At 38.6% G+C, this 15,786-nt stretch overlaps 1 protein-coding gene across 1 annotated transcript in view; it reads left to right on the top strand.

Moving 5' to 3' along the window:
- The window catches only part of CNTNAP5 (contactin associated protein family member 5), a 269,753-nt gene that overhangs the window by 155,221 nt on the left and 98,746 nt on the right, over nucleotides 1-15,786 (top strand). The window contains exon 11 of the mRNA XM_023931219.2: nucleotides 10,208-10,314. Coding sequence (XP_023786987.1) covers nucleotides 10,208-10,314 — 107 coding nt within the window. The remainder of the gene's footprint in view (nucleotides 1-10,207; nucleotides 10,315-15,786) is intronic.

Here is a 15,786-nt window from a genome sequence, read left to right as displayed (position 1 = left end):
TTCTTTGGTGTGCTACAAACTCTTCTCTGCAAGGAGAGATCAAATAGCCTTGGACCTTCAGCCTGGAGAAGAGAGAGCTGGGCAGAGCTGTGAGATGAGGAGCAGCATGAAGGAGTTGAATAATAAGCAAGAATGTGCAGTTTCTCACAAGTTCAAATCTTACACAACATCAGATTGGATGTTGTTAGATGCTGCAGAGGTCAAATGTAAAGGAAAAAGCCAGTAAGGCGTACATGAATTCATAAGCCACAGATGGCTGGAAGCTGGCAAAATGTTCAGTGGGATGTTCTTGAACTTACTTCATCAGCATTTTTGCTGTGGCACTGCCAGAGTAAGGAAATTGAAGGAGAGGCACTGTTGATGTGAAGCAAGTCTGGAGAGAGGTGATAAACTTAGGACTAGAAAGTCCAAGTCCCTCCCTCTTTCTAAAACATGGTTTTCCTTGCATGCAGCTCTCTGTACCTCTGTTGTTCAAAACCAAAATATATTGCATCATGGCTGTGCTAATCTCAAAATACATTTGAATCTCAGTGTGAATTTTGCTAAGTACTAACACGTTCTGCACTGTGTTTTCTCTTCCTTTGTGTCAGTGGAAATAGTGGGCGTGTGGGTCTGTGTGTGTGTGGGCCAACAATGGAAGGCATAGCCTGGGGAAAATTCAGTCAGCCTCTCATTTAAAAATAAATGAAATGGGTAGGAAAACAAATATGCAGATGATGAGAATTTGGCCACAGAGTTGAGAAGCTCTGGGATTTCCCATTCAGTAATTGGCTCAAATGCCAGATTTTGTGACTAGAAATACTAGCTCCAGTCCTGAAGCTGAGTTGGTTGTTTGCTGTGGTTGGCATCCTGTTCAGAGAATAGATGCAGGAATGTGGTCTCAAGAGATATTGCAGCTCAAGAGTTACCATGGTTATTAGGAAAATGTGCCAGAAAATCATGAAACCTCAGTCCAGAAATGCAGTGGATTTCCAGTCCTTCATCATACAGCACAGATGCTCCCTTTGGGCTGAGCAGGGCTGGCTGCTCTTACCACAGATGGACCCCTTGGAATACAGCAGCAAGGGCTGCAGTGTTGCCTGGAGCCTGAAGGCATGGCTTGATTAATCTCATGCACTTCTTGCATGCCATGGGACAGATGCTTTGCAGCGTTAATCTCAGAGAAGAAAATTCCGTTTTCAGGAGTTCTTGCACTCTGTGTGTGCACATACAGGTGAGATCTGGTGTGGTTTCCCCTAGCTGCTCCTCCAAAGTCTGTAAGGACAAGTGCTTAGTAGGCATTGCCATTGGGGTAAGTTGTGCTGAAGAGCTGTTGTGAGTAGAAAAGTGGTTTCTTTTTCCTTTGAATTGACTCCTCATATGGAAATAGTCTCTTTTGCCCCTTAAGGTAGTGCTGGACAAATGTTTGCATTCACCAACCTTTTGAGGCAAATCTTCTTGGAACACACCCATAATGATGACATTCATGTTTTTAACTCCTCAGCCCCCATCACAAAGGATGAGGTATTTTTGTTGCCTGGTGACAGAGAAAAGGAAGTGACAGAGAAAACTCTTGTTACAGGCTGAAATTTCATGATTCTGTCGATCCTGCCAGAAGTGAAATACCTTGAAGTGATGGACTTTTTGGTGGCAGTTCCCCTGCATGGAGCAGGGGCTGAGGCAGATGGAGAAGCACATTTTTGTACACCCTTTGCTTTATTGTCATAAATTCTATGCATGATTTGCACTTGACTGCATTAGACTGGGTTTTCTTCAGTTTAGGAAAGCCTTCTAATTGTTAAGCCAATCATTATCCATAAAGGAACTATGAGGGTAGCCAGATCCTGCTTTTCTTTAGGCTGAGGTTCACAAGTTTGCATAGCTAATGCATGTGTGCTCTCCCTCTCTACAGCTGCTGAGGTACTTTAATCTGATTGCTGCAGCTCATGTTGATTTTGCGCTGATCAAGCTCTGCCTGGGTTGTCCTATTTTTACTTGGCTGGCACCTTGCCCTTGCTGTAGCAAATACTGACAGTGCTTGTCAAGGACAACACCAGGGACTTCAGTTCCCTTAAGTGACCTGGAGGAGAGGGGGAGAAAAACCACCTTTGTGTTGAATTCACCTTGGCAGATGGACGGATGGCACATGTGGAAGGACATCCCGGGAGTTCCAGTGATGTGCCACAAGGAACACAAACCTGACTTCAGATATTTTCTCCTGAATCCTGGCAGTGCCCCATCTCTGTAGGATCAGAGGGCAGACACAGGCACACACTGATGTTACCATCCTTATTAGACCAAGATTTATCTGCATATTCCAGTTCTCCCAGCAAATCCAAACGGAGAGAGGGGCATGTGGTATCCATAATAACCACTGCGATGAGAATGGCGTTTGCAGTTTTACTTTGCTAGGTAGAAATATGTGGAGTTGATTCATGAGTTAGCTTCCTTCTACTGCTTCAGTTGTGGAGAACAAATAGTGTCCTTAGTCCCTGTTCTTTTATCCCTACCTGTGTTTTATCTGTGAAAATTCTTCATAGTATTTTCTAAATAAATTAGCTTGAAGTGTTCTTTTCCTTGCTAAATAGAGCTGACCTTTTAAAACTTGCTTTATGCCTATTTCCTTTGTAGATTATATTATATTTTATTATCAATTTTTACTTGTAAGAAATAACATTTTTTTTTTACTTTTTCTTCCTTTACTTTTAGTGCTGAACTTAACATTGCTTTGTGTGTTGTACTGTCAAATGTAATGTCAATTTGGGAAATTAATTACTGTCTCAGGTGAAATGTGTAAGGATAAATCCGATAAAAGCATAGTGGTCTTTTTTATTTCTTAGCTCTCCTTTTAGATTTAATGTATGCCCTGCAGCAGAAGCCAAACTTCATATGATCCTTTCACTCCCCAGCTTGGCCGTGCAAGTGAAAAAATACTCTGGCTAATTATATCCAGTGAATTTTAATTTTTCTGTTAGAGTGCCAGGCTGGAATTAAAAAAAATCAAACATTTAGTATTGCATTTAACCCCACATAAATATCTGCAGTGCATTGCAGAAAGAATAAAAAAAAACCCAACCCCCAATTTGGCATCCATCCTTTTCATTCTCTGTAGTTTTTCTATCTTCATTATTTAATGCCTTCTTTGCAGAAATGACAATTATTTTATAGTGCATATTATTTTCTCTTTGCAGGAAATCCTCTTACATTTTCCCTTCTTGGTTTTATAGCAATGAGTGGGATATTTTACATCACATTCCTCGAATTTGGGTGGTGATCAAAGCTGAAATGAGCTAAAAACATAAAAGGGGATGTTGTGTCCTTTTGCAAAATGTTTTTCATTTTGCAAAGTTTTGTTTGGTTTGGTTTGAGAATTTCCCAGCTATGTCTCCATCCTCAGTCGAAACAAAGTGTTTTGGCTGCACACCTTCAAATGCTGGAATACCCAGATCTAAATTTTTTTTCCTTTAAATGCTGGAGGAGAGACTGTCCTGGCTAATTACAGGGATCTGATGGTCCAGATAAGTAGTTGTTCTGATGTTCTGTTTCACCTTAAAAAGGTGACTTCAGTACTGTGAGTGAAAATTTTCCACTTATCTTTTGTCTCTTTTGCTTGTTCCAGGATTCAGTGGACAAATAGCTCAGGGCTAAATTTCATGTCTTCTTCTAGTTTATGTATTAATTAAGGAAAATGGGAAAAAGTTTTCAAAAAGTTTTCCTTTCTTGTGCTTTGTGCTTGTTCAGAAAAAAATAGGACATTAGAAATGTGTCTTTCTTTTTCATCATATTGCCCTATGGGAAATTCTGTGTTTTTTCTACTTCCTCTGTACTAAACCCAAAGCAGAACACAGGAATGGGGTTTGGGAAATGGAATATGGATGTGGAAATGGACTGGGGAAGATAACTTAAATCCAAACTATGTTACATGGTGGGAAACGAAAAAGGGAAAAATGTATCTCAGTGACTTAATGCCTTGTAATGATCACTAAACAGTGAAGAAAATAGTGTTAGAAATAGAGGACAACATGATGTTCTGTGAGGGTTGAACAGTCTCTTGTGTCTTTCCCTAAAGTATGCACCTATATCACAAATTAGACATGCTAACTAATGGAACTAAATTGCTGGAATTACACCCTTGTAGGTAGCATTTTGAAATGTGATCTTGGAAAGCCTCTCAATACCACACAGGTTTTAAGATGGAAAGACAGGATGCAGAAAAGCAGAGTGAGATTTAAAAAATTCAAACCCACAGGCATCCAAGGCCTTGGGTGTTGGAATTAAAATCCCTGTAATTGTGAGGGGCATCCTCTCATCTTCTCATATCTATTCTAATGTTTAAAGCAGCTGAATAATACAGGTAATGGCAGAGCTTCTCTCCAGTAGCTTAAGGGCTGATTGACAGTGAAGTGTAATAAACCCATGTAGCACAGTTTCCCACTCTTAGACTGGGATATGATCTTCACACTGTCAGATGCTCTTGCTCTGTGATAGACAACAAGAAAATATTTGTACAAAGCAAATTCCCAGAAAAAAAACATGCAGTCACAGTGGAAAATGCTGTCTTTGAGAAGGGGGCAGTTTTCTAGCCTTTGTGTTTCTTCAATGAGAATGAAAAGGAGTGCTCAGATTATTTTTATAATGCCATAAATTGGTTTTGCTTGCCCTTCCTTAATTGTGTTTTCTCTGTTCTTGTTTCATACATGCAATACCAGCTGCAGAAAATTACAATTGAGGCCCTTGAAGTGTTCTCTAGTCTCTAGAAGTGCTGTGTTTCAGAGCAAAATAAAGACAGATGCTTCAGATTCATCAGTATCATTCAGTAAATCCTGTCGAGGGTAGGTAAAAAATGGAGCAGGGCGAACACCTTCCTGTGACTGCAGTGACTTCTACATGTGGAAAGTGCTGAAACTGGAGAAAGTTAGCTTTGTCCCTCAGAGTGTAGGGACTTCTCGCTATGGTGGGAGAGAGGATCTGTCCTGAATGAGACTCCTGTGGAGAAAGAATGCAGTTTGAAAGTAGGTAAGGGGATAATTTATTAGCTTTTAGCTTTTGAAATCCCGCTTGAGTGTGGAATTGAGTTTGGAGGGAACCTGAATAGAGTTCACTCCCATTGCTGTTCCTTTAGAGTAAAAATCCATGGGCTGTGCAATGCCACAGTAAATTAAAGGCCAGATATGGGGATGCAAGTAGAATATAATATCATATCTTTCTTCCTTTGTTTGATTTTTGCAGATGGCTTTTCTGCTTTTGCTTTGTAAAATGATGAATTCTAAATGGAACAGCTGTCTGTACAGGATGGTTTATTTGTTTCCCTTTCTTCTTTTTCAAATTTATTTATATAAAATCCTTTCTGCTGATGCTAAGCCAAACTGTCAGCACATTTACCTATATTAAAAATGTAGGCGTTCTAACAACAAAGCAATCAAACCTTAAAAATGCCTTTTATCAAAGGCACAGTTAGCAGGCTTTTCCTTCACTAGTGCCAGTCCCAGCCCAGTTCTGTGCTACTCACATGCCCCAGGGCTGTTGGCATCAGTGCTCAGATCTTTTAAATGTTGCTCTCACAGCGATATGCAGAACCAAGGTGACCAACAGTGGAAATAATAACATATTTTAAAATTCTTTCATTAAGTTTTGCAAATCTCACAAAGAAGAAACACCTTTTTTAGAAACTACTGAGTTTTTTTTTTGTTTAGTTTTGTTTGTTTGTCTTTTTTTAACATCAATTCAGTAAGATAGACTAGATGGTTTCCATCATGGAAAAGAGGAATTGTCTGTTCACAATTTTCTTGTTCTCTTTGTACTCCATGAGTTCTCATAACATAATAAATTTAGGAAAGAAAACGTAGATGATTAAAAAATAAAGTATGCCAAAAGACTTTTTAGTAAGTTGTTGGTCAGCTTTCTGAAGTTGCAAGAGAAGATAGAATTTGGGATGTGTGGTGATGAGGAGAAATGTCTGCTGAGGAAAACCAAAAGAATGTCTGAAGAATGTTAATTCTTTTGCAGCCTGCTGTAATATTGCTTTTACACACTTTTTCTCTCTTCCTCTGGTTCTGGTAGCTATTTTTTCTTCCTTTAGTTAAGGACACCTAGCCCACTATTTTACCACAAAAGGACATCCAGGGGAAAATAAGAGTGGGATGTGCTATTGCAGTATTTTTTCTGATGCTCTCAGATCTTCATTAGTTTTCCCCTTGGTAAACCTCTGAAGTTGTTATATGTTGTCTGTCTGGTAGCATTGCTAAATTTCTCTTTGAAATGATTGTGTGGTCTCCCCTTGAAGCCATTTCTTGTATCAAAAATAACCTTTGCAAGGAATTTCCCAGATTTACAGCTCAGTACAGCAGGACTGAAATCCATGCTGTTGCAATGGGTCTCAGTCTATTGAGTTTAGTGGAAAGACACCATTTTACTAAAGCAAAGTATAGTCTGTTACAGCAACACCATGAGTTTCATCAGACATATATGCCCTCCATATGAAGTCATCTCTCTTAATGTTAAATTTTGTTAATTATAAATTAAATAGCTGCTGGCTGTAATTAGGAAAACATGCTGAAATAAAATTAATTTGATACCATATTTAAGGTAATGCTTTCTTGATAAATAATCTTCCAAAATTTCATATATTTTTTTGTTACAGCATTATTGAGTTTTAGAGACTTAGTTCTCATCTAGAAATTTTGTATATTTACAGTCTTGATATTTTGGGGGTGTGCTCCTTTTTTCTTTCTCTCTGTGATGGTTCCCTTCCTCTTTCCTTAGGAGGAACAGGGGGTAGTGCTGGATGTATTGTGCTGACTATAAGAAAATCTCAGAGGTGCACTGGGTTTATTTCCAGTCAAGTTTAACATCAAATGTGTAGAGCTCCTTCAGCCTTCCCACTCAAGTAATTTTGCCATTGTTATTTCTTCATCATTCCCATCAAAGGCCCAAATTTCTCCCCCCTAATGTCTGTGCAGTTTGTCCTTTGATTTCAAAGGAAGCAGGTTTTGGAGGTGAATGTTTCATCCAAGGACAGTGAAGGCTTTTGTGCAGGCTCTGCACATTGCTAACTTAGATGGCTAAGGTGTGCATTTTCCAGCTTGGCTGAATGAGGGAAAAATTCCTTTGCTTCACTTATTTTTATTTTTTTTTTTTAAATAATAATTTTTCACCATGATATATATAATATGAATAAATGGGGAAGATCAGAGTCCCTTGTCTGTCACAAACTTTCTTAGGCAAATCCATAAATTTTCAAGTGTCTCATTTATGTTACTTGCAAAAATTGAGTTGAGCTGTTTGTTCATTTCAATTGCAAATAGGTCAGGGGCTGCCTGATGCAAATTTTTGTCTATGAAACATTCTGTGATACTGCTACATTTTTTTGCTGAAAGTGTTTGTTCCTACTGGAATGAAAATATTAATTTATATTTGAAATTACATGTGTTTAAATCCTTCAACATGCGGATCTAGGACAGTTCACAAATGGAACAATCTGTGACTTATCCATGCCTTGATTAATTTTAATTATAGCTATTTCTTAATTTTGAGTTCTCTCACAATTAGGAAAAATTTTGCTTCTAATGAAGACACAACTGCTCAGCTAGAATGGGATTATGGTAATTATTAGAGTTGCAAAGAAATTTGTTTCATAAGCTCTTAGAAGGGTTAGTTATCTGACCAAAAACGAGATCAATGCAATTGGTGCTAATTAAAGCAAATAGACTAGGGAATAAAAAAAGATTTAATTCTGAATTTATGAATATCATTAAAAGCTGACATAGTTAGTTTGACTTGCATTTTGTGCATTGTTGGGAGAAGAAAAAGTGTTTGCATTCTTAAGACAAGTAGAAATAAGAAGTGACCTTCAACTTTGTAAAGTCTTTAAAAGGAAACCGTTTTAAGGGAATAAATGTGGCTAAGCCTCTAATTCAGGCCTTTGGCAAACCACAAATGGCTAGTAATTAGCTTTACTGCATTGGGTTAATTAATAAAAGATAGTTTAAAGTAGGCAAAAAGCATATTTGTCCATTACACTGATGATATAAGTTATTATCATAACACAGCACTATTTTTTTTACCTCTCCAAAGAGCTCTATTAACATCATATGTTTCTTCTCACCAGGCTCCCTGTGACGTGAATAGAACTGCTGCTGTACAGGGGACATAAAGGAGTGTTTATCACAAAATAGCAAGTGGAATTAAAGGCAGTGTGCTGAGGGCAAGGGCAGGCACCACCAAAGTAGAAACATGAGTAAATGTGCTCCCACAGGCGAAATTCACACGTGTCAGCACAGAGCTGTTGTACCCTCTGGGATGGAGCTGGTTCAGGTGGCTGGCAGGTCCTGCAGGGCACACCACACAGTCCTGTCTGCTCCTGCCCTCCTCAGCATTGACCCAGGGCTTTAAATCTCCTTTCAGTATTGCCACGAGTAGGTGTGATGGCAGAGGGGCTGGCTGGGCTCTCACTGGACCAGCAGGCTGATAGATGATTGCCCAGCATAACGTTAAAAGCCAAAATCTCATCCCGTCTCAGAATTCCTGCCCTATAAGGGTAGGGCAAACCCAGAGGTTTTGGCCTCCCACAGCAGTGGAAATAGCTTCCTGGAGAGCTAGAAAACTAGGAATGCAAGTCTCATACTCTGTCTGCATTTTGTATTTGAGCTCAATGATTAACAGAAACCACGACAATGATTTTTTAAAGACCAATATGTCTTAGAACTGTTTAAAAAATATTATGGATAGTTATAAATAGCATACTTTCTTCTTGAATTCCTTATTTCTCTAGTATTTGGATAATAAATAATTAGTGCAGTAATTGAGCAAAAATAATCAATCTTTCATGTTAATATTTTTATATGACCTTTATAATTTTTATGTATAACTGTATAAATAGTCCTGGAATTAATCTCAGGCTCACTGGTAGATGAATAGTTTGTATGAATGAGCATGGAGCATATTAAGGACAAGAAGTTGTTCTGATGGGCCCCTGGCACATAAACAGGTTCCTTTGGGCTGACAAGGTCTGGCAGCCTTGGATTTGATAAATTGATGAAAACTTGGCTGATGAGGCTGGGAGGGCTGGTGAAGGTGGCTGTTAGTGACATACAGGTTTTCTGCTTGCATGCATGGAATAGGTTTTAATGGTAAGTAAGCTAGAAGAAACAGATTGAAAACCACAGCTAAGGGCAATATACATACTCAAATGCAAAAAAAAAATTTCCTAAGGATGAGATGAGCTGCAATAAAATCATGTCTTCAGCTAGAAAAAAATCGAGGAAGTATCAGTGATTTCACACTAACACCCTGGAAAGATCTGGGTATTGAAAGAGTTTTGAAGCTCGAGTTACAGCAAAGCAAATCCTAATGGAGTTGTGTAGTGTAAAGGATAAATTGATTCCCTGTTTCCTCTCCACCCACCCATCACAATTGAATCAGCAGTATAAACAAGTTACTTATTTTTCAAAAGTCAGACATACTGTGTAAAAGAGATTAATATACAGTAAGAGGGGAAAAAATAAAATGAAAAAAAGGCAAATAAGAGAACAATCCGTTTCCATTTAAGCTGGTGTAACTTCATTGCACTGCCTGCATTTATACCAGGGGAGTTCAGATCAGCATTCACTTCTTGTCCTGGAGATTGAATTTATCTCCCACAGCTTTTATTTCTGTTCTTTTCCTGAGCTGCATGCTGTTGTGCCTCTTTCTTCTCTTAATAATTTGTTTCACAATAATACTTCAGAGGCACACCAACTAAAATGAGGAAAAGAAGAGAGTACAGAACTCATAATTGAAGCATATTTTTCCTCTCACTTCAGAGATCTGCATGCTGTTAGTGTTACCACAAATGTAACTCAGCCTAATTTTGATAACAGTGGTGCCTTTTTAATCAGAGAACAGGGGATTCTCCTTTGGAACAAGATTTCAATAGCAGTTTCACCTGCTACTTGTCTTCCTCTATGATCAGAAAGTTCATGACACTTAAATTGCTAACAAGTGGAATGTTTTTCTTTAGGGTGATCTTTACCTATCTTCTGGATAGCTTAAATGTTGTTTTCTTCAGTGCTTGGATGTGAATCACAGAGAAAGAAATAATTATTTCATTACACAGCAGTTCAGCCCTAGGAAACTCTTGCTTGAAGGAGGAGTTGAGAGTTCTGTTGTTTTTGAATTTTTTTTCCCCAGTACATTAATTTTGCAGAAATATTTATAATTAATTGCATTTTTAAAAACTGTCTCAATTTAGATGTTTACCCAACTACTGTGAACATGGAGGAAGATGCTCCCAGTCCTGGACCACCTTTTACTGCGACTGTAACAACACAGGCTACACAGGAGCCACCTGTCACAACTGTAAGTAAACCACGAGCAGTTTTCATTTGTATTACATCCACATCATAATCACAGTGGTCACTAGATATTTAGTAGAATTTAGCTGGCCTGAGCTGGCTGATTCTAGTCTATGTTTAGTGCTTTAAGTCAATTTTACCACCTTGGGCTTTGTTTTTAGGTCATATGAAAGTCCATGTTGCAAGAACCCAGTTTCCAACAGTTTATGATTTTTAAATTTTGCTGAACTGTTTTTTCGGCTGCTGCTATTAACAAAAATACAGAAACATTCAGCTACTGAAATCCAGAGCAAAAGAAATATTAAGGTTAAAAAAACCCTATCAAACAGTAGAGGCACAAAATGCTGTGAATTCTAGTAAAAAATAGAGTGGGAAAGGAAAAGCCAGAATAAAGCCTCTTGATGCAGCTAACTAAAAGGGAAAATAGAAAATGAAGGTAAAGTTTCAATTCTAACAAAGGAAATAAAGAGAAAAAAACAGTGAGTAAGAATAACAATTCCAGGAATACAACTGTAACCACTCTGGATGCTTGATGAGCACTTGGACTGCAGATAGGATGACATTGGTGAGATGGATCTTTTTTTTTCCCTGTTAAACTGAAAAGCAGAAGGGAAGAAAAGGTACTTAGTGGTTTGAAGCTGAGAATATTGGCAACCATACTGTCATTTTGGAGATTTTAATGGTTTGCTAGTTAACAGTGAAAGCATTTGTGGGGTATGCAGCTGACAAGAGAGTCTGTTGAGAGATCTGTTCATAGATTTGTCACCTGAACTCTGCGTTGTAAACACAAAGGAAGCCAAGGGTTTTGTGCGGAAATTATGCCAAGCCATCTGAAGAGAGGGAAGAAAAAGGCTGACTTTATAATTTTTAAAAAAGGGCTTACTTTCTGTCCATTGCTTTTGTTGTTCCAAAAGGCATCACAACTCTTCAGAGCTCATAAGACCCTAGCAGAGTATTTAGTGATGACTAGTACAGAACTAGGTGGCCAAGTCAGGTGGTGAGAAGGGAGAGGCTCCTTGGGGAAGGAAGAGAGCTGTCACTATTGACTGTCAAAGGTGATTAGAGACACTCAACTCTGGGCTACATCTGTGCTGTCATATTAGCTTGGGGCCTGAGGCTCACTGTCTGTGCCAGGTCAGTGTGGCTTCTGTCCAAAGGAGACCATCTCATTACCACAGAGAACTGGTTCATGACTAGTTTTCCCCACAGACGCTTCTGTAGAGCTAGTGAAGCCTCCTGCTTCTGTCAACTCGTGTCTGCACTTGAAAGGCACACACATAGCTGCAGTTATTTAAGGTTCACTGATGAAAAACTACTCTGAAAAGTTTCTCAGGAAGCTCTTGTGTTAAGCTGTGCACACCTGTGATGTACAGTTATTCACCTGCTCAGCTTATTTACAACCGATTTATCAACAGCTAATTTGATTCCAGCTAGATTGTGGAGCAAGCTACCCTGTGAGCCAAACAGTGCTGATAAACAGCAACATTAGTGTGGAGAAATGCATTAATCTACTTGAAATATGCAATGAAACCAATTCAAAGCCGGTGGGTAAACGCAGACAGTTGATAAGAAACTTGCAGAACAGGAGATGTTATCACTTTCAGCTGATAGTGGTTGATATGCAGGAGTACCTCTTAGCAGGTGAATGAAAGGCACAGTTTTGATCACAGCATAACTCCAGAATATCCTCAATGTATAGGAAACTCTCCAATCATGTAATTCAGTGTAGTTCTATCAAAGTAAAACATCTAATTTTGTATGGTTTGAAACATTACCTCGAGAGATTTTTATTTTTCTAGAACAGTGATGCTGACAAGCCTGGAACTGAACTTTTAGCACCTTGGAGAGGCTACTTCTTTTATTAAACTTCCCTTCAGACCCAAATCCATGCAGCAGCAAGGAAAAAGATTTAGCTGGAAATCAGCTGCAAGCAAAACGGTGTGAATTGTTTCAGTGTTACCTGAATTTCTTTTTTTGACTGAGTTACATCACCATGGGTTTTGCCTCATTTTGGTGTGGAAAGAGGTGGGTGCCACTGGCCAAAAACCATAAAAAGACCCAGTCTTTGTCATGCTTTTAGGAAGAACTGCATGGCATGCATCTGCCAGCCAGATTTAGTTGGTTTATGTCTTTTCACCTCAGACTGGGAGATCTTACCATTTTAAGAACTGAGATCTTGAGAGAAATTGCCCCTAACTTACTGTCATCAAATATGAAGTGTTGAAATACATTTTATGTTTGGTACATAAGAAGTCTTATTTTTAGTTCCAAATATTCACAGGCCACGCTGGATTTTGCTGTGAGGAGCAGCTAACAATACATACTATCTCTTCTCCAAAGAGCTTGCAGTTAAGTTTCCAAGGGTATAAAAACATGTAATGCCAGAAAGGCTTAATCAGCATCACAGGTGGAAGTTTTAGTCTACCAGGTGCATAATTAATTCTAGGCTTTCTTATAGCAAAATAGTTGTAAAGTAGAGATTAAAAAGAGGAAGAAACTGAGTGCTTGCAGACATGGAGTGACATGGGAGAAAGCAATAATGTGCTTGTTCAAAAAATATAAGGCTATGGCCAGAGGAGTTTGACATTTTTGACAAGGGAAATGTCAGAGTCATGACAGGTAAAGAGGTTGGAAATGTGCCATGAAAAGCAAAGATAAATAGTTTGCATTTGATGCAACATAAGGGAATTAGACAGTGTCAGAAAAGAACAGTAAGTTGATAGAAGACACAGCTGGGACAGTGTTTGCAAGACCGTGTCAGATATGTGGGACAAAACTGTGTCTGGCATGTCTGAAAATGAGTAGTTGAAATTCAGGATGTGTGGATGAAGCAAAAGCATGCATCTGAAGAAACATGGAAAGAACTACCTGGCTCTAGACATGGCCTTAATATAATCTCACTAGAGTCAGCTGCTTGCCTGCAAGCCTCAGGTATCCTCCTGTTCGTGCCAAACCTCTTCTGATCCTGAAAGCTCCTAAACTGCCCCAGGATGTTTAGCAATCTACCTAGTCCAGATGAGGGTCCACTACTGAAAAGGGTGTGGTCCTGTCCCATTAAAGAGTTATTTTGTGGCAGACAAGTTTCACACTGAAATGTCATCTGGTCTTGCTTCCATTCTCCTCTTCTCTGAACTTAACTGTAAATGCAAGTAAAATCCTGCTAACACCTGTATATGTTTTCCAGGTTTCACTAGTCTCAGTATTTTCTAACAGGTAGTTTCTTGCAAAGCTTATAGCCTGGTGCATAAACACATTTCTTTGTTTAGTTACAGCTAATCCGCCTTTGCTAGCTGTAGCAAAGATAACATAGAATGTTATCGATGCCTTCCAAGTCTTTTGTTGTTGCTGTGGTTTGTTTTGGCTTTGGGGTTTTCTCCCTTTTTGGATTTACCTCTCATCATTAAATCTCCCAGTGCAATTCACTTCTCTCTGGCTAGTCACAGCACTGACAAGCACTTGTGTTTCCATCTCTGTATTCTCTGTAGCTGTGAAACCCCAAAGCACGTTCTCTGCCTTGCTCTCACAAATGCATGTGGATGTGCAATTTGATAATTTGATGGTAAGTGTAGCAGTGGTGCTGACTGTCTCCAGATGCCCATTACACTGCCCATAGTTTGGGGAAACTAGGAGTCATGGAATAACCCTATAGGAGATGAAGCCAACTGTTGGTGATTTACATTTGACTGTATAAGAGTTTTGTTGTGCCTTAGTTTCTCTACCCCTGTTGGAAATAGGATCCAATTTGCAGATATATTAAAAGGTGTGATCTATATCAGGTACTGAAATTGTGTGGGCTCTTTCTTTAGAAACTTATTGCTACTTGAGCTTATCTGTAGCTGAGACAGTGCTTTGAGGATACAATTGTATTTCAATCTCTAAAATGTATGGTTTTGCTTTTTGCTTTATCTTTTAAATGTGCTTCACATAGCTTGCATTTAGATAGGTTGGGAGATGAGCTGAGCTGAAGGCTTTTGGCAATAGATACTTCCCAATTTCTCCAGTGTGGTGGGTAGCCTGCTGATCTGTCAGGTATTGGAATAGTTCGATAAAATCCAGATAGGAAAGGATCCATTATGTAATGACATGTGTGAACCATAGCAAAACAGATAATAATATAATGTTCATTTTCTCTTCTCCTCCTTTAGATACAAACACTGATGTTAGATGCAGCTTGGGGAAAAGGCCTGGGTGGGATTCAGCTAATCTATCTTTTGCTGTCTGGTACTGTGACATCCAAGTTAAGATAGTGCTCTGGTCTCTCTCTGTATGTAAAAAGGAGTGTCAGCTGCTTTCAGAACTAACTAACCTCGCTGTGAGATAGGGTGTCCATGGTAAATTCATGGACCACCTCTGAAGTCTGTCATCTGCAGAGGGAGGCTGTCCTAGCCCAGACACAGAGTAGGCAACTGAAGGTAGGTCAGAATTATAGGAGGGAAGAGACATAGAGGTAAGCTTAGATAAGTGAATTATAGATCTTAATTTATATATATGTTGACATATATATATATCTATATGCATATATATAAATTAAAATATGTATTAATTAAAAGTGCATAGTTTAAAAGCTGCATAGTCATTCCTCTCATATTAATAATTCTTGTAATTATCATGTGATAGTAAGAGCAGTAGAGCAGTGTAAAGTGGCCCTGAGATACAGAATAACTTTATTTCAAGACAATGATTAGTAAACTTATCTTTCTGTGAGTTATGCTAGTCCCTTAGAAAGCCTCATCTTACCTTTCTGTATTTCTATTATTTTTTATTTATGATAGTTTTCAGGTGGTTTTTAGTCTTGCATGAATTTTTTAATTCCAAAGAGTGCTGAACATTGATATAAAAGATGTTGAGAAATATAAAATAATGATTTTATTCCTCATATTCTGGGGTTGTCAACATGTCTCAAAGCTTTGCAAGGTGATAATTAACAGAATGTAATTTAATTCTGGGTATTTGCTTTGGTGTGTGATCTATCTCACACATACAGCCATATGTCTTACTGGCCTAGGTAATTGCTGGAGGAAAGAGTCATCCAATAATGGAAATGTCATATAGTCATTGTGATATGGCATAAACTTAACATAACTTCAGGCTTTGAAAATGTATTTTTTAATATTTATATGCTTACTGCATATATCATTTTTTATCTGAAAAGCTTAATATAGCTTCAGCCAGATTGTTAGCAGTACTGGAGCTGCATCTTAAAATGCCAGCTGGGGGTTTGGTAATTCTCCTGTGTTCCAAGGTAGGGAGGTGTGTATAGTTTGCTGGCTGGGCAAATGAGGTTTTGAGAGTTTCAGTCTGACAGATGCCTGCTAGTGAGTTTGGTAGTGCAATTTGCATGTCCTGAGTAGCCAATTTTCCTGTTTGAGGTTCTTGGAACAGGTTTTTTTCCATGTATGTTTAAACACATTGGTTTTCTTTGACTAAAGAAAACACATTTAATATTCATATCAAACCTTCAGCACTGTACTTGGTG

Source organism: Cyanistes caeruleus, chromosome 7 (assembly GCF_971803275.1).
Source record: "Cyanistes caeruleus chromosome 7, bCyaCae1.hap1.1, whole genome shotgun sequence".
In the NCBI taxonomy this organism is placed as follows: Eukaryota; Metazoa; Chordata; class Aves; order Passeriformes; family Paridae; genus Cyanistes; species Cyanistes caeruleus.
Note: the sequence above shows the minus strand (reverse complement) of the source record. Positions and strands in the feature narration are given on the sequence as shown.